The following is an 18,996-nucleotide window of genomic DNA, read 5'->3' as shown; positions in this document are numbered from 1 at the left end:
TAGTCTTAGCATACCTGTCAACTCGAGGCCGTTGGCAATCTTACAAATAGTTGTGTATGCCCTTACAAATTGGTGACTAATCTTACAACGTTTTATATAGCGTGCAATATGAAACAAAAATAGAATTCAATTTTTAAAATAATAGGAATTTATTGGTAATATTGTCACATATAACCTGGTGCAATCAAAGAACAATCAATATCTTCAGCTATATCATGATTACTAAAATTTAGCAGTGACTTTTGTTATAATTGTATGTAGCACTTTGGCAATTTCTATCATGTCTTTTGATGGCTGCACTTCAGCTCGCAATTCAGTTTGACTTGAAGGTAGTTCGTTAGTGCGTCCAATTATAAATTAAAAAGGTCAATTGATAAAATGAATTTACTGATGCAATCTTTGAGTCAGGGAACATTTCTTTTGCTAATTCTGAGATGTGATCAGTAATACTTACAGGCAAATTGTGTTCGGCAACAAATTGGCAGAATAAAATCCCCGCTTTCGTCACTTTTCATTCTGCAGACTGCATCTTTATGACCAGTGTTATTAATTAATTAATTACAGTTACAAATTACTTCTCCCAAAAAGTAATTGAGTTAGTAACTCAGTTACATGAATGTAAAAGTAATTAGTTCCTTGGCAAAGTAACTGGTGTTACCTTTCATGTTTTGTTTTTTTTTTTTGCTTTAAAAAAAACAACAATAACTTTTACTATGTTTGGACACTGTTAAAGTTTTTGGATTAGTTCCCTTCTGTCTACTTTCGACATGTGAAAGTTTTAAAACTGTTTCATCATTTAAAGATAGATTCAAGTCAAGATTTTTGCGATTTAGGAGTATTTTAGATACAATTTTACTTAGGTTTGCTGGGAAGGTTCAATACAACAGAGCCTTTCTGAGAAGTCTACTGCTTTAAGATGGCGGTTGTTTACCAACGCCGGCAAGTGTATCATTTCACATCTAGTTCATATACATGTGATATCTAGCGTAGCATCATGTGGGCGTAGTCAGGTATTATTGGAGCCACCTAGCCTAGCATCGCGTTTGCAACAGCGTCACAACTCCCTCTTTCCCACTCCTGCTCTTCTCTCTCCGTGTCTCTGACTTTTCTCGCGTCATTTAACCAACGTAGTAATGCATAGTAACACACATTGTCTCGTTGCCGAAACGGTGACAAAATCTGAACGGAGAAAAAAAAACACCTAATGCGCAAAAAACGTACAGATTTTGAAGGTACGGCATACTCATTTAAAAATCAGTGCTCACTTGTACAAATTGCGCCGAAACCGTACAACTTGGTATGGTCTTAGTCATATTTTAGTCATCTCAAAATGTGTTTGTCTTCGTCAAGTTTTTGTTGATGAAAATTCAGGACTAATTTTGTTTAATTTTAGTCAACGTTTACTAAAAATGTTTTTTTTGTCTGTTAATTAAAAAAAAAAAAAAAAACCTCAAAAAAATTTTTTAAAAAAGTTTCCAACTATTTCGAATGAACATTTACAGAAAAGCACATATTGTAGTGTCTATTTACAAGGACAATGCAACAGTGGTATAAAAAAGTATCTGAACCTTTTGGAATTTCTCGCATTTCTGCATAAAATCACCATCAGATGTGATCTGATATTTGTCAAAATCACACAGATGGAAAAAACAGTGTCTTCTTTAACTGAAAACACTCAAATGTTTATAGGTTTTCATATGTTAATGAGGATAGTATTCAAACAATGGCAGATGAGTGAAAATAAGTACCGTAAGTGTCGGTGATAATTCACACTGAGCAGGAAAACAGTACATTATTTTCAATTAATTTTACCCACCTCATAGGCGGAGTTTGACTTTTGTGGCATCCTTTTTGACTGAATATTCCAGGCAGGAATATTTATCATAATACGTTGAAAATGAAGGTTTTTTTTTTTTTGTTGCACATCATTTTTTAGGGGAATTCTTAATCAGGCTGCTTAGGACAGCTATGCTTTTGGACCAAGATTGGTGTCCATTGAATATGGTACGCCCAGTGGTGGTTCTGTTGTACAATTAGCATCTTTAGTGGGGAAAACTGAAACTCCGCTCACCTGGCGGTGCTCTCGGCATTTCATGGTCCACATCTTCAATACTTGCTTCTCACTCAGTAGCTGTTGTCACTTTTTAAAGTTTAGGTTTGAAAAAAAAACTACGTCATTATCCATCTTGCCTCTTCTGTCCTCAGGTAGTTTTGGCTAAGTAGAGCAAATGGCCCCTCTAAGCTGCTAGTCACATGATCTGTTCGAAAACTTATGTTGACCAATTATAAAAATATATTTTTTTGTATATTTCATTCATTGTTGTTGTTCCTTTTATTGCTTTGCAACTTTTATATACAACATTTTACCGGCAAAGTCTTAATTTTAATCCATATACACTGTATAGGAAAGTCAATTACATGCAATGACATATTTCGGCCACCGGGGGGGGGGGGTATTCCCCCGGCCCCGCCTTAATCTCAGCGTATGCCTGGATGCCACGAACTGTAACAAAAAAAAATTGCCCGAGAGTTTAAGAGGACGCTTGCCGTTAGGCTTAGCCTATAATACTAACACGAATGCTATGCTAATGCTCAAAGTTACATTTAGTGTGTGATGATCATTAGCCACAGACTTTAAGGCTTAAGCAACATTGCATATTCTGTCTGGCCAAGAAAACAAATCTTACCGTGTGTGCAAGCCTGCATGGAGACTGGAGACTGGTGAGTCGGCAAGGGAGCAGGGGCGGGGTGCAGCATATCAGACATTGTGAACATGTGACGGAACTATTGCGCATTTTCGCATCGTCAGACAAAAACTGGCATTTGTCTCGTTATGTTTTAGTCTCCCAAAACACGTTTTTAGCTCATTATTGTTTCGCCAAGTGTTCGTTGACCAAAAACTTTCTTGGTCGTCATCATTGTCGAAAACAACACTGGTCAATGCTAAACTAGTAGTATCCCACGATAAAAATATAGAAAAAAGTAATGATGAATTACAAAATAAGTACAATTAACCATGTTCAATAACTAATTGAATTGTAGTACAGAATTAGTAAATTATATATTAAATGAAGGCAGTATCACAATATAAAGCTTGATGCTTTTAGACGGCGTGGTGCGTCTGGTGGCAGGCGACAGCCCCTGGGAGGGCCGAGTAGAAGTGCTCCACAATGGCGACTGGGGGACGGTGTGTGATGACCGCTGGACACAGCAGCATGCCCAGGTGGTGTGTGGACAGCTGGGATACAGGTACATATATGCAAATATATTTGACAACATACTGTAAATTTATGTCTGTATAGGTCAGCAGGTAAGAAAACTCAAGTGAGTTTTTCAGCATTAAGCCAGGGATAGTTTACACAGAAAAAATGCGACTGTAAATTCTTCCATGATAAACTGGAAACAAGGGGTCCCCGTATATGGCGGAAAACACTCAGGTGACTTGAAGTTCGCTCTGAGACACCCAATTTGGCCAAATTTCAAAATTGTCTGATATGCATGTGTGATACATCATTGAAAAGCTTAAAATCTCAATTTTCTGGGGGAAGAAAATTTTTGGACAGGAGGGCATTTAAAAAAAATATATATATATTTTTTAAACAGCAAAACCCTATCTGGAAGTGAGACCACGCGAGAGCAGAATTACAGACGCCATGACTTTAACGAGATATTATTGCGTACTTACCTTGTTTCGATTCAAAAACTCCGTGTCGCATGTATCACTGAGTGTCAAGACACATCTGTGAATGGCCACAGCTGGATTTTTGGGGGATTTTAAGGGTGAAAAATGGTAATATATCAATTGCGCGATGCAGAAATCGCAGACATCAAGGAGTGGTCGAGATTTAATTTTTCATATATTTAACTGTTTTTTTCTTCCTCAATTTTTCTTTGTTTGAATCGATTATTTATCGTCTAACATATCGAGGAAAATGCGACAGTAACAAAAAAATACAATTTAGCGATAGTTATGAGGTAGATATCCGTGACCTTTTTACAGACGCAATTGTTTTCATTGTGACGTCATTTGTTTTAAAGTTTAAAATATGTGTGTGAATAATTTTTTAAAGTCGTTTTTTTTTTTTTTTTAATACAAAATATTAGACATTAATTAATGATTCTAAGCTAAAAATGACTGACATTTTGAATAATAAATATAATTACCTTGTTTTAATGGCTGGGTTGAAACAAAAACGGTTGCGCGACGTCTGTAAACGGGGGTTTCCAGGGTAAAATGGGCATATTAAAAATGTTTTCGGAGGCTTAATGCGCCATGAATCTGCTATGGCAGCATATAGACATATTGTTCTATCAGACACAACAGTTGTTTTGGCTTATAATACAGCATTTTCTTTTAAAGAGGAGTGCAAGAGCAGAAACTGCTTTTTCAGTCTTGTCTGTGTTTTCCGCCATATACATTTCAAGGGGGCACGCCGAAGTTGTGTCAGACGGGATGTTCGGCGAGGGCGTCGGTTTGATTCTGCTGGACGATGTCCACTGCGATGGCTCTGAGGCGTCCCTGCTGGACTGCCGCCACGGCATCTGGGGGCGCACAGATTGCTCCCACGCAGAGGACGTCGGCGTGCGTTGCAGAGGGCGCCCTGAAGAAGAGACTAACCAAGTGCCTGTCGTGGCGCCGGCCACAGGTGAGGGCGGGGTTTAGGTTGAACACCTGCCAGCAGGTGAGGACAGGTGTTCATGTTGAACACACTCGAATTACCAGGCCCGCTGCTGCGTCTCGCTGGAGGCTTCAGCAGGAATGAGGGGCGCGTGGAGGTCTACCTCTACGGAGACTGGGGGACGATCTGTGACGTGGGGTGGAACGACCTCAACGCTGCCGTGGTGTGCAGGCAGCTAGGACACAGGTGATGAGCGACACAGCGGGGAAGAACTTGGGAAGCTGACTTCCGATTTGAATGTCAAAAGCTAATAATGGAAGTTGTTTTCTGTCCCTAGGGGTGGAGCGCTGGCGGCCGGGGGCTTTGGGCAGGGCAAAGGCCCGGTCCACCTGGACCAAGTGAGGTGCACCGGAAAGGAAGAGTTCTTGGGCGAGTGTCCATCGCTGGGCCTGAATGACCACGGGTGCAGGCGTGGGCAAGTGGCCGGGGTCAAGTGTGAGGTCTCAGCTACCTCGACGCATTACGCGACAGATACAGTTCGTCACGAAGAGGCCACCTGCGGGGTGAGGAAGCTCCACGAGGAGGGTGACAAGACCAAGGGCCATGAAGGAGCTGGTAACAAGCTCAGGTGAGTGACGAGTACAAATAGCTCAAATAATAAATCATATGTGGTGGTGCTATTCCACTCATCATCTGTAGGTGGTAGTATTGTATGGTTTGTGAATTTTTTATATTTACTTTTTTTTCTTTTAACTAATGACTATCTGGCGGACCATATAATTGAGCCGACGTTGCAGTGGCCTGTAAAAGGCTTGACCTGCAACTTGCAATCTCTAAAAAAAAAAAGAAATAACATACATAAGGCCAGCAAACTAAATTAAATCTAAAATACCTGTATTTTAAAAAAGTCAACATCAAAATGATTAGTTTTATCCTTTAGGAGATATATATGTAATCATAAAAACGGAATAAAAAAGGAGATAAGCTAAAAATTTTAAATCAAAAGATAATTGAAACATTAAAAATAATAAACTTGGAGCGATAAAATAATGGAAAATTAAAAAAAACTACAGAAAATTTTTTATAAATGGATATATTGGAAAATAATAGAAACTAGTGGCAATAATGCAAAAAAATGGAATTACTACACAATTTATAAAAGAGTAAAATTAATACAATAAACGACAAAAGAAATCTTTTTATTTTTTTGATTCAATGGATTAAATTTGCAAATATAAATCTCAGTTAAAATACGATTAAATTAAAAAGTAAAACGAAATAATAAAACGGACGCCCCCTGGTGGCAATAATCTAGATAACTCTAGCGTCTGAATCCAAATAAAATATTCCATATGTAAATAATAATACTAAAAAGAAAAAAAAGCACCAAAAGATGCAACTTCTGATCATTTAATTCAATTTCATTTAAAGATGTAGAAAATTGTTTTGAAAACACATCCAGAATAGAAGCAGGAAAAAAAAAAAAACTAAAACAACATAACAACACATGATCATATTTTTGACCTGATCATTTTTTATGAACACTGAGCCAACCTTTTGTTGCAGGACCGCTTGGCCTTGGCAAGCATCCGTATGGCTTCAGTCCCAAAGTCAAGATGGCGGGCCTCTCTGCAGTGCCACTCTAATTGCTTCCTGCTGGGCACTCACATCTGCCACCTGTTTTGCCAGGTAACACCAAACACAATTTTTTTTTTTACTGGAAATCAAGGGCACAGGTTTGCATAGAGACGGTAGGGACATAACATTACCAACATTTCAGGATGCTCAAATTGTCCCCACCAACTTTTAAGCCACCTTATCTGCATTTTATAATGACTTCAGTTATATAGGTAATTTAGACCATCTTACTATATGTTGTAAGGATAGAATTGACCCCACCATTATTTGGTGAATTATTTTTATTATGTTCAGACTTACATTTACCCCTTTTCCATTTTTCCCCCTCAAACGCACATTTGATTGTCTGATGACTTGTCACACACACACACGCACTAACAGCCCCGACAGAAATAAAGGGTGGGGCAAAGCAATTTGCTTATTTAAATTTGGCGAACAGCAAGGACACCCCAAAACGATGACGCGGTGAGACAATCTGTTTTGAGAGCTTTACCGAAGGTCTGCCTGCAAACGCGCATCTGCTCTTAGGTTGTCTGATTGTTCTGTGAGACGAATCCTCCATGAAGAATTGAAATTTAATCCCTACAAATTAGTTTCTTGTGTAGGAACTTAATCCATGCGATTTTATTGCTCGTGAAAATGCATGTGGGGCACTTTGGGAGGCCAGGTTTATTTTTCTTTACATCACCCATTTCACTGAAGTTGTTTACCTATGAAACAATCAACTGCCGACAAGGAACACCACCACGGGTGGCAATATTGAAATTTCTACGGAATGCACGTTGCGTTGTGATGATTGAGCGACCGCTTGAAAAAAAATGCCAGAGAAAGCGCGTTCCAACTTCGTCCACTACATGATGCTCACTGGGGGTCATGAAAAATAAACACGAAATAAATAATGCACGTTAAGAACCAAACTTTAAGCCCCACCCTCTCAAATAAGTCAATCTCTACATCCTCAGAGCAAGCATTGCTTCAGGGTGCCAAATTTAAATAAGCAAGTTGCTCTGCCCCACCCTGTACAACATGTTGACAACATGCAACTTCCTCCGCCCCCTTTTAAGAGGAGGGATATTAGAAGTATTTTTTCGGCCAGCAGCAGCCACTGTGAGTAATGTAGAAAGACGTCAATGTTGTGGAGGTGGGGAACACACCACTAAATTTGCTACTGAAAGTCCGACTTGCATCAGAGTTAGCATCATATTAAACTGTGTTAATTTGCTAAACTGCAAAACTCAAGTAGGAATCTGCTCAGAGAGAAGTGTCCTCTTGAATGTTTTCTACTGTCAACATTAATTAAACTATAAGAAATGAAGTGAAACGAGGTTTCCAACCTTTCTCCCTAATTTTCATTTTTATTTTATTTATTTGGTCTTAAAACAGCCCAAAGGAGCTTTCATTTTTTGTTGAGTTTGGCTGTGCCTGTGGACAAAAGCTGTAGTGCTTTACCTGAATGAAGGCTCCATTTTCATTAGTTTTGTCATTCTCTAAGAAGCTTTTTCAGTTAAATTTAATTTCTTGATTAAGACAGACAGTGTGGAGTGGTCTTACGACAAATATTTAGTTTTTGCATTCCTTGATAGTTAAGAGATTAACAAGCTCGTATTTATTGTGTATGTTATTTTAATTTATGATCAAATATTGCAATTTAAATTTGCTAATAAATTCCGGACATTTATTTTCAAAGTTCTCAAAATGTTTCTTTATTTGTTCTTGAAAACAAAGGTTTGAATAGAACGGTGTATCACCTGAACCAAGACATAAAAAAGTTAGTATAAGTCAATACAGATTTATTTTGCATTGATCATTTAGCCCAGTACTTCTCAAATAGTTGGGCGCAGAGATGCAGGGGGCGGCGCATGTGATCTTGGGGAACATACATTTTTACCCTACTAGAATAAATTGTAATTGCACATCCACTCAGTGGGTGGCAGTGTCGCTCTCATTTTCAGCGTGTGCACAATATTTTTTAACCAAACAAGAGCACACTGCAAAGAGCACTGGAGATATGAAAAGCTAAGACAAGGCAATATAACGAAGGGTATGTAGCATTTGGCTTTTGGCTTTGACTTTTAGTACAGTGGGAAACGAGGAAAGGCCAGTCTGTTTACTTTGTCTAAAAATGTTTGCAGCGGACAGCACGAAATATTTTTTTCAGCCAAAACGTGCCGAATATTGCCAAAAATCCCCCCGCTTTGTCAGTGTTACATCACTAAACCAGCGAGCACTGTCACCATCATATAAGGTGGCATAACCAGTTGCTCAGTGCAAAATAACCCCACACCATAAGAAAGGAGCTGATACCGCCTGCAGCAAAAATAAAAACTGTCCCTCTGTCCAATAACATTGTCGATTTTGTTCGATTATTTTTTTTGTTTTTTTCGGTCTAACTGTTTGGCATATTGTCCTCGTGAGTTAATGTTGCTGATCACTTTGAATTTATTATTATTTATTGATTTTATTAAATTTTATTTTTCAGTATCAGTCAAAAAAATGTATCCTTAGTTTATTTTTACGGTATGGATTTTTTTTTTTTTTTTCCACTTTTGTAAGTTGATGTATATTATTTTTTTCTTTAATATTAAAAGGAACACATTGTTATGCAGAGGTGTACTTATAATAATAAGAATTTTATATACAAATGATACTACAGTATATTTACAGTGGCGGCAGAGAGTTGGGGGGGGGGGCGGAACGCTTACGTCTTCCTGGGGGGTTGGGGAGTGGGGGGGGGATAACAGAAAATAATTGAGAAGCACTGATTTAGCCTATCATTTTATAGGTTCATATTTGTGAGAAATGTAGCCCTGATCCCCGTTCACCCAATCTGTTTGGTTTTATTAATGTCCTGACCCCAGCAAAAAGTGTACATGCAAGTTATTTTGTTATTTCATCCCTATCAATTTTGAGACCAAACCTTCGCCCTTGCTGGAAATTCCAGAAACAGAATAGTTTAACTTTTTGTCATCTTCCCGTTTCTCTACCTCCATCAGGTATGGAACAGAGCCTTCCAGATATGTCGTGCGAGTTGGGGCTTCAGAGCGGACCCTGAGCCCAGAGCGTGTGGTGGTCCACAAGAAGTTCAAAGGTCAAAGCGGAGGTCATGATATAGCTTTGGTCAAGCTACCAGGCGCCCAGAAGGGTCACTGCTTCACCTTTGACCCCCACGTCAACGCTGCTTGCCTGCCTGACGACGACCACCACAGCAGCATGCCGGCGGCCTGCGTCGTCATGGTGACCACGCGCTGGAGCGCACCGGGTGGGTTCAAGCTAACATTTGCTTTTCCTTAGCTCTAACATTAACTGATTGACAGCGATAGACGTCCAAATGAATGGACGTCTACAAGTGATAAATTCACAGCAAAAGGATGAAAAGAAGTCATGATTGGACGTCTATCAGCGGCAATAACCCAATGAGTTAATAATACAGTGGTATGAAAAAGTATCTGAATCTTTTGGAATTTCTCACATTTCTGCATAAAATCACCATCAAATGTGATCCGATCCTTGTCAAAATCACACAGATGAGAATACAGTGTCTGCTTTAACTAAAACCACCCAAACATTTATAGGTTTTCATATTTTATTGAGGATAGCATTCAAACAATGACAGAAGGGGGGGGGGGGGGGGGATAAGTAAGTCAAGCCTCTGCCTAAGGAGATTTAAAGATGAATTGAAACCAATTCTTACCAAACATTTTTAGTCAGGTGTGTGCCCAATTACTAATGAGTGGTTTAAAGCTGCCCTGCCCACTATAAAACACACACCTGATAAGAAGAAATGTCTTGATGAGAAGCATTGTCTTATGTGCATCGTGGCTCTGTCAAAAGAGCTGTCTGAAGACCTGCAATCAAGGATTGTTGATTTGTATATAGCTGGGAAACTGATACAAAACAATCTCTAAAAGTTTGGATGTTCATCAATCGACAGTCAGAGAAGTTGTCTACAAATGGAGCACTGTTGCTTCTCTCCCAAGGAATGGCCGTCCACCAAAGATGACGCCAAGAGTTCAGCGCAGAATACTCATTGAGGTAAAAAAGAACCCTAGAGTGTCTGCTAAAGACTTACAGAAATCACTGGCACAGTCCAATATGTCTTTGCACACATCAACTGTATGTAAAAATATGGCCAAAAATGGTGTTCATGGGAGGACTCCACGGAGGAAGCCATCGCTGTCTAAAAAATACATTGTTGCACGTTTCATGTTCGCAAAAAGGCACTTGGACACTCCACAGAAGTTTTGGCAAAATATTTTGTGGACTGATGAAACCAAAGCTGCATTGTTTGGGAGTAACACACAACGTCATGTGTGGAGGAAAAATGGAACAGCTCACCAACATCAACACCTCATCCCCACTGTAGAGCATGGAGGAAGGAGCATTATGATTTAGGGCTGTTTTGCGGCCTCAGGGCCTGGGCAACTTGCAATCATAAATGGAAGAATGAATTCAAATGTTTTTCAGGATGTTTTGCAGGAAAACCTGAGGCCATCACTTAGACAGTTGAAGCTAAAATGGATGCTACAAGAAGACAATGATCCAAAACACAGAAGTAAATCAATTTCAGAAGAACAAAATGCACGTTCTGGAGTCGCCAAGTCAAAGTTCAGACTTGAACCCTATTGAGATGCTGTGGCATGATCTAGGGACAGCGATTTATGCCAGACATCCCAGGAATCTGACTGAACTACAGCAGTTTTGTGGAGAAGAATGGGCCAAGATTAATCCTGATCGATGTGCAAGACTGATCTGTATAAATGTTTGGGTGGTTTTAGTTAAAGCAGACACTTTTTTTTTTAATCTGTGCCATTTTGACAAAGATAAGATCACATTTGATGGTGATTTTATGCAGAAATGTGAGAAATTCCAAAAGGTTCACATACTTTTTCATACCACTGTAACTGAAATTATGTTTATATCTGGTGCTACTGATGGCAATTCTATCCTAGACTCTGTCCTGGCGTCGTGGGTTCCCGTCATGTCTTCGTGGCAATGCAAGAAACGTCACGGCGACAGCTTCTCCAGCCACGGCACCGTTTGCGCCGGAAGCCCCCCAGACACCAGCGCCGATTGTCGCGGCAACTCTGGCGGAGGCCTACTTTGTCAGGGCGAAGATGGCCAGTGGGCGCTAGCAGGAGTGGTGGCCGGAATCTATGGCTGTGCAGACCCCTCCTCACCGGCACTATACACCCGTGTCAGCCGCTTCCGTAGCTGGATCGACGACGTCACCCGGGCAGATTCCCAAAATGGCCGACGAGCAGAGGAAACAAATGACATCGGACAACACGCGCACATAAAGCACACGCAGGTGGCGGTTTGATCGAGGCCCAATTGTCTTACCGCCTGTGCCATGGGGACCACCGGAGAAAATGTTAACTCTAATCGGTGGATGCCTTCCTTCCCAACCAGAGGCCGAACAAAGATGGCCGATCAGCATGTGCTTTCACATCTTAAATTCTATTGAGTTACTCGGCTGGGTGCACCATAACAACAACAATTAGCATCAGCGCTAACTGCTAATTAATGTACAGCAGATAATCATGCAACGACATCAAGAAAAAAAGGGCTTTTCTGTTGCAGGCTCATCATGGATGACTGCACCACAACAATACCGACCGCACCATTATTTCTAAACAAAGAAATCCATCTATCTGTTCATTTTTTATGGTGTTATACTCATCAAGGTTGCAAATTAGCTGAGGTCAAATCAAGTTGACTTTTTGGGGGAGAGGAAGGGGCACTACTAGGACCTGGTGACCAATCGCAGAGCATATTACATTATGTTGTTCTGGAGGAACCCTGTGATGACTGATAATGCAGCGTTAGGGGCAAAACACACACGATGGCGAAATGTGAAAGTCATCGCTGTTGACAGGGGCGCTGGAAGTCACTCACAGCAGGGGGCGGGCTGAGGATATTTTTTATAGTGCTTCCCATCTAAAAACAACCGTTTCAGTCCAATATTTTCATGCTCGCACGTTTTCTCCATTAAAATGCGTGCACAATGGCACTACACAAGCATGCTGGAAAGCTTACGTACTACTAGGCTACTACATAGACAGCGTTCTATTTCATCTACCGCGTGAGTTTTTGTATTGGAAATAAAAGCACTTGTGTATTGCACACGAACACATTTGAAAACTAATAGGTCCAATAAGCCTCAGTTTAACACCACCTTCTCACAACACTAAAATAAATTGCACACTAGTATCCAACAGCGCTCTGCACGGCGGCAGATCAACAGCAACAACAAAAAATAGTATGGCTACAATGCAAGCATATCTTACCTAATTGAGGACACAAAAAGTAGATTGAACCATCATCAGAATCATCTAAATTTTCTTCCTCGACTGTTTTCGAAAATTTTGCTGTTTTTGTACAGAAAAAAAAAAGCCAATTCGTTTTTGCGCCATATTAACGCATCCTCTGTCAACAGTTAACTTTTACAACAGCGCCATATTCAACGTGACCCAGTCGCAAGCAAGTTGTCAAGGTAGTGGCCATGTTATCGGAAAAAAAAAAAAAAAAAAAACTTTTTCCAACATATACATTTAATACCCCAAGTTAAATACTAATGTTTTATTTGTTTATTACTGTACTGGCCCGGATATAAGACGGTGTTTTTTGCATTTAAATAAGATTGAAAAAGAGGGGGTCGTTTTATATTCGCGGTCGAGACATTATACCCATTCACAAAGCTAGATGACGCCAGATATCGTTAAAGCAATGTTCTGTTATGACAGATTTCAGCTACTCTCTCCATTCACGACGCTAGATGGCGCCAGATATCATTGAAGCGATGTTCTGTCATGACAGATCTCAGCTACTACTTTAACTAGTTTGCATTATTTTATTGCAATGTTTTTCCTTATTCAGATGTTTCATAACTACAGTTACAGTTAGACTTCACTTTGATGGTTGATGCAGTTATTGCAATTTTGGTATTTTATCACAATAGATTGGCTTCTGGTTTTTGAAATGTAAATAAACCATTCATTTACTAAAGTGATTGCACTTTAGTTTACATATTCAAATGTTCAGATATTCAGATTTGAATGAGTAAAAATAACATGCTTTTTCTCTCAAATATATTTTTATAATCATTAGTTTCAGATGTAACGTAATTATTTTCTGGATAGAAATTAATTTGGTGTTCAAAAAGTCTTTTTTCAAATTTGAGTCTTGAAAAATAGGGGGTCGTCTTATAATCAGGGCCGTCTTATATTCGGGGCAAAATAACATAATTTTTAACAAAAACAACAACAACAACAAAAAAGAATCTACCAAAACAGTTTTTCCTCCCCAACACTAGGGGGTGCTGCATCACCCTCAGTACCCTACTTCCCGTACCACTGGCTGTTTGAGCTGAAAGCCAACACACAGGGAGCGATGCAACTGCAGCAGCAAGCGACAGGGACTCGAATCGCCTGTGCGTCATCGCTCTTCTCTGATTGGCTGTGAATTTGCAGGGCATTTTAAAGCCAACAACTTTCCATACTGCTGGTTTTTATTAATGTCCTGGAAATCATACCGAGATCTATCATAAAGTATGTGCTGTTCGCACACTGGTAAAATGATACGCTCCTCCATGTTGACGAAGTGTTTTTTTTCTGTACAGACAAGAGGTAAAATCTCTGGATTTCACATTGTGAAAACACAGAAAATATACAAGTCATGACATCAGTGAGAACAAAAGCTACATTAGGACTCATTTTTGCATTGTTTTTGGTCTTGTACATTTAAATATTCATCAAAATAGCTGCCATCGACGGCGCTGACTGGATAGGACCTCCATCGCCGCCAATGGCAGCCTGTGAATTAATAGCAGCATGCCGTTTCTCTAAATCCTTATCATGGCAACTGTCACCGTTGCAGAGCTTAAATAAAACCTGAAAAGTTGTGCGGGTTGAGGTTTAAAAAAAAAAAAAAAAAAAAAAGACACCGAACATCTTACATTCCAAATAAGACAAACTCAAAATTAATGTTGACAGGTTTTATTTTTAATTAAATCTACAATTATAGATCAAAACAGGCTTTTGACAGTATTGTAGTAAGAAACCATATATATAATGCTGACAAAGTGTGGCGTGTGGATATGAATTTCCGGGTTAGCCAGTGTCCTTGTAGGTAGTTTGTCGATTAATGAATCCGTTGTTGATTGGTTGTAGTACCAGGCAACAGCGACAGAAATAGAACCAATTCTCATTTTCTTATATCGCGTCGCCGGTCTGCGTGTGCATGTATACGTGCACCAGGGCGAAATTTCACATTTTTCGCCTCGTCGCGCTCATTCCATGGAAAATGTATTGGACCCGAGCGACGTCGCCTCCAGTGTGTTTTGCCCCTTAATCCTCAGATTTCAACCCCACCGAGAATGCATTTTACCATCTGAAGAGTTTCATCCTCAGTCCAGGTCATAAAACCCCCTCTCCACACAAAGTCAACTGCAATAGCAAAACATTACCTGCTACACAAATGAGGCTAATCCCTACAGAAAATTAGTGTTGCATTGATACTAGTATCGGTATTAGAACCAATATGGCACTAAAGTGACATCAGTTTCAGGGAGTATTAAAAAATAACACCCAATGGTGCGCAATATGTACTCTTTAAGATTTAGTTTAGAAACTCCGGTCGCCCTACCCAAGATGAATGCCAGCCACGCATGTCACCGTACAAAAAGGAGCACTTTTCACCCTTCCATGACGATGATAGACGTCCTATCGTCCTTCTGTTGTGAATTTAAATGAGTTTATCACTAGTATACGTCTAACCCAGGGGTCGGCAACCTTTAACAGAGCCATTTTGACTCCAGAAAAGACATCACTGGAGATGCACATACTGTTCGTATAGACAGTTGAAATAATTGCATCAGCACCATTTCATATATACATATATATATACAGTGCCTTGCAAAAGTATTCGGCCCCCTTGAACCTTGCAACCTTTCGCCACATTTCAGGCTTCAAACATAAAGAAATAAAATTTTAATTTTTTGTCAAGAATCAACAACAAGTGGGACACAATCGTGAAGGGGAACAAAATTTATTGGATAATTTAAACTTTTTTAACAAATAAAAAACTGAAAAGTGGGGCGTGCAATATTATTCGGCCCCCTTGCGTTAATACTTTGTAGTGCCACCTTTTGCTCCAATTACAGCTGCAAGTCGCTTGGGGTATGTTTCTATCAGTTTTGCACATCGAGAGACTGACATTCTTGCCCATTCTTCCTTGCAAAACAGCTCGAGCTCAGTGAGGTTGGATGGAGAGTGTTTGTGAACAGCAGTCTTCAGCTCTTTCCACAGATTCTCGATTGGATTCAGGTCTGGACTTTGATTTGGCCATTCTAACACCTGGATACGTTTATTTTTGAACCATTCCATTGTAGATTTGGCTTTTATGTTTTGGATCATTGTCCTGTTGGAAGATAAATCTCCGTCCCAGTCTCAGGTCTTGTGCAGATACCAACAGGTTTTCTTCCAGAATGTTCCTGTATTTGGCTGCATCCATCTTCCCGTCAATTTTAACCATCTTCCCTGTCCCTGCTGAAGAAAAGCAGGCCCAAACCATGATGCTGCCACCACCATGTTTGACAGTGGGGATGGTGTGTTCAGGGTGATGAGCTGTGTTGCTTTTACGCGAAACATATTGTTTTGCATTGTGGCCAAAAAGTTCAATTTTGGTTTCATCTGACCAGAGCACCTTCTTCCACATGTTTGGTGTGTCTCTCAGGTGGCTTGTGGCAAACTTTAAACGAGACTTTTTATGGATATCTTTGAGAAATGGCTTTCTTCTTGCCACTCTTCCATAAAGGCCAGATTTGTGCAGTGTACAACTGATTTTTGTGCTATGGACAGACTCTCCCACCTCAGCTGTAGATCTCTGCAGTTCATCCAGAGTGATCATGGGCCTCTTGGCTGCATCTCTGATCAGTTTTCTCCTTGTTTGAGAAGAAAGTTTGGAAGGACGGCCGGGTCTTGGTAGATTTGCAGTGGTCTGATGCTCCTTCCATTTCAATATGATGGCTTGCACAGTGCTCCTTAAGATGTTTAAAGCTTGGGAAATCTTTTTGTATCCAAATCCGGCTTTAAACTTCTCCACAACAGTATCTCGGACCTGCCTGGTGTGTTCCTTGGTTTTCATAATGCTCTCTGCACTTTAAACAGAACCCTGAGACTATCACAGAGCAGGTGCATTTATACGGAGACTTGATTACACACAGGTGGATTCTATTTATCATCATCGGTCATTTAGGACAACATTGGATCATTCAGAGATCCTCACTGAACTTCTGGAGTGAGTTTGCTGCACTGAAAGTAAAGGGGCCGAATAATATTGCACGCCCCACTTTTCAGTTTTTTATTTGTTAAAAAAGTTTAAATTATCCAATAAATGTTGTTCCACTTCACGATTGTGTCCCACTTGTTGTTGATTCTTGACAAAAAAATTAAATTTCATATTTTTACGTCTGAAGCCTGAAATGTGGCGAAAGGTTGCAAGATTCAAGGGGGCCGAATACTTTTGCAAGGCACTGTATATGTATTCTTTGTTGCATATTTGACTACTTTTAGTCAGCTTATTGCCTGTGAATGGGTGCACCTTCTGAGTTGTAACCTTGACTTTACATAGTTGGTGAATTCATGAGCTACATGAGTGAACTACGCAAGGTCGGGATTCCTATTCGGCAAGCCCACAAGTCAGTGTGTGAGGGTACATCTTCCTAGTGGCAACCGTAACACATGAATTCATACGCGAGTGTTGTGTTAACAAACACGCAAAACAGTGTGCCTGTCCTGGTCTGCCTACTAGAAGGAAGTTCTTCGTACTTAAATCTCGTGACAGAATGAATTTGGAACAAAAAATTCATTCAATATGATATTGAGCCGCATCAGAGGGTTCAAAGAGCCGCATGTGGCTCCAGAGCAATAGGTTGCAGACCCCTGGTCCAAACCATCTGACATGGACGGGTGGCAGCCTTCCCCCTTCAAATGGAATACACGTCCAGCGCCATCAGCGGCAGCCTGCAAGTTAAGCAGTAGGAGACCAAGCTATCATAACTATGACTTTACATCCAAGTGAGCATGTATTAATTTAGTACAGTGGTACCTCTACTTATTAATTGGTTCTGGAAGTAGTTTCGTAACTTGAGAATTCTGTAAGTAGAAATGCGTTTTCCATGTAGATATCCTAATCTGTTCCAAGACCCCACAAAATTCAGACATCAAATCATGTGACAAATACATGTTACGATTAGATTATTGCACAATAAACATAAATCAGAGTTGTGCATAATGTAATAAACCAAAAATAGAGAAAAGAATAAAAGTTAATGCACTTATGTAAAGCTGTCCGAACACAAAGGGCGAATGAAGAGAACGCTGGGATACACACAGTAGAGGTCCCTCTTAGCCAACTGGATTCCAGGAATGCTAGGCAATAGCCATTGGCAGAGCAGCTATAACAGGGGTCGGGAACCTTTTTGGCTGAGAGAGCCATGAACACCACATATTTCTTAATATAATTCCGTAGGAGCCATACAATATGTTTAAAAACTAAAAATACAAGTAATGTGTGCATTTTGTGCAATTTCAACACTTTTAAAGTACAATAAGTAAGAACTAATAACATAGTTATGCTGTTGCTAATCAATGATGAGTATTTCTTACCATTAATGGGACTTCTAGTACTGCATGGTTTTGCCGATGGCTTTGTAGTCTGGTTGATACTTGCAGGCGTTGAGAAACACGGAGCACCATCAGGGCACACCGAAACAAGTTTATCCATCTGTTGATTTTTTGCCTTTACCGAACTCAGTGAAGGACTTGAATAAATCCTCCCCTCTTGCTGTCCCTTTCATAGTCAAAACCTTGCAATCACGCTGAACTGCGATAAATAGCTTACGGCTGTTGACTCATCCAAAGCGAGAGAAAAAAGCGGTGCCTCATTTATGTTCTAATGTCCTGCTGGAAAGTAGAATACTCCTTGTCTTTTTTTCTTTTTGCCATCTTCTCAAAAGGGTTTCTAAAATTAGATGACGCGGAAAACGAAACTGAAAAGGAGGAAAGTTTTTTTTCCTGATCTCACGCACACATCGGCCGCTATTTTCGACAGCAAAATACGCCAACCCCACTTGAACAGTGTCTCTGCCTCATCTGCGTTGCCTATGCGATTGATAGATAGATAGATAAATAGATAGATAGACACAACGACATGTACGTTTGCCACTTTCCCACTAAAATGACTGTGAACCGGCTTTCTAGTCGCCGGTTGTAGTATATGGACTACGTGTCCCATGATCACCCTGGGCTCACACAGTCAATGGTATGGGACTTGGGGGGATCTAACGTAGCACATCCAGGTTGCTATTTGATGATATCTCGTGCGAAGTGTGGGAGTGTTGTCAGAGCATTAAAAAAGTTAACATACGCCGGTCTGCTCATTACTGCACAACACCAGCGTATAACCGGTGACCGTCACCGTTTTGTGCAATGGAGTATAACCAGTGTTGATAACCTTACTTTAAAAAAGTAATTAATTACAGTTACAAATGACTTTTCCCCAAAAGTAATTGTGTTAGTAATTCAGTTACCTGAATGTAAGAGCAATTAGTTACTTGGCAAAGTAACTGGTGATCATTTTCATGTTTTTTTTTTCGTTTTTTTTCTAAAAACAAAAACAAAAAAAAAGCAGGTCACACAACGTAAAGTTTAAAGGGTTTTTGGGACAATTGGCCCTAGCC

The 18,996-nt window shown here is 40.0% G+C and overlaps 1 protein-coding gene across 1 annotated transcript in view; it reads left to right on the top strand.

The window, feature by feature from the left end:
- The window catches only part of LOC130909799 (neurotrypsin-like), a 44,417-nt gene extending 30,212 nt beyond the window's left edge, over positions 1-14,205 (top strand). Inside the window, exons 8-14 of the mRNA XM_057826657.1 lie at positions 3,108-3,249; positions 4,426-4,646; positions 4,724-4,865; positions 4,957-5,247; positions 6,186-6,308; positions 9,251-9,516; positions 11,207-14,205. Coding sequence (XP_057682640.1) covers positions 3,108-3,249; positions 4,426-4,646; positions 4,724-4,865; positions 4,957-5,247; positions 6,186-6,308; positions 9,251-9,516; positions 11,207-11,577 — 1,556 coding nt within the window. The 3' untranslated portion in view covers positions 11,578-14,205. The remainder of the gene's footprint in view (positions 1-3,107; positions 3,250-4,425; positions 4,647-4,723; positions 4,866-4,956; positions 5,248-6,185; positions 6,309-9,250; positions 9,517-11,206) is intronic.
- Positions 14,206-18,996: the final 4,791 nt, after the last annotated feature.

The sequence above is a fragment of the Corythoichthys intestinalis genome, chromosome 21 (genome assembly GCF_030265065.1).
Source record: "Corythoichthys intestinalis isolate RoL2023-P3 chromosome 21, ASM3026506v1, whole genome shotgun sequence".
Classification (NCBI taxonomy): domain Eukaryota; kingdom Metazoa; phylum Chordata; class Actinopteri; order Syngnathiformes; family Syngnathidae; genus Corythoichthys; species Corythoichthys intestinalis.
The sequence above is the reverse complement of the archived record's forward strand: the minus strand, read 5'-3'. Positions and strand labels throughout refer to the sequence as shown.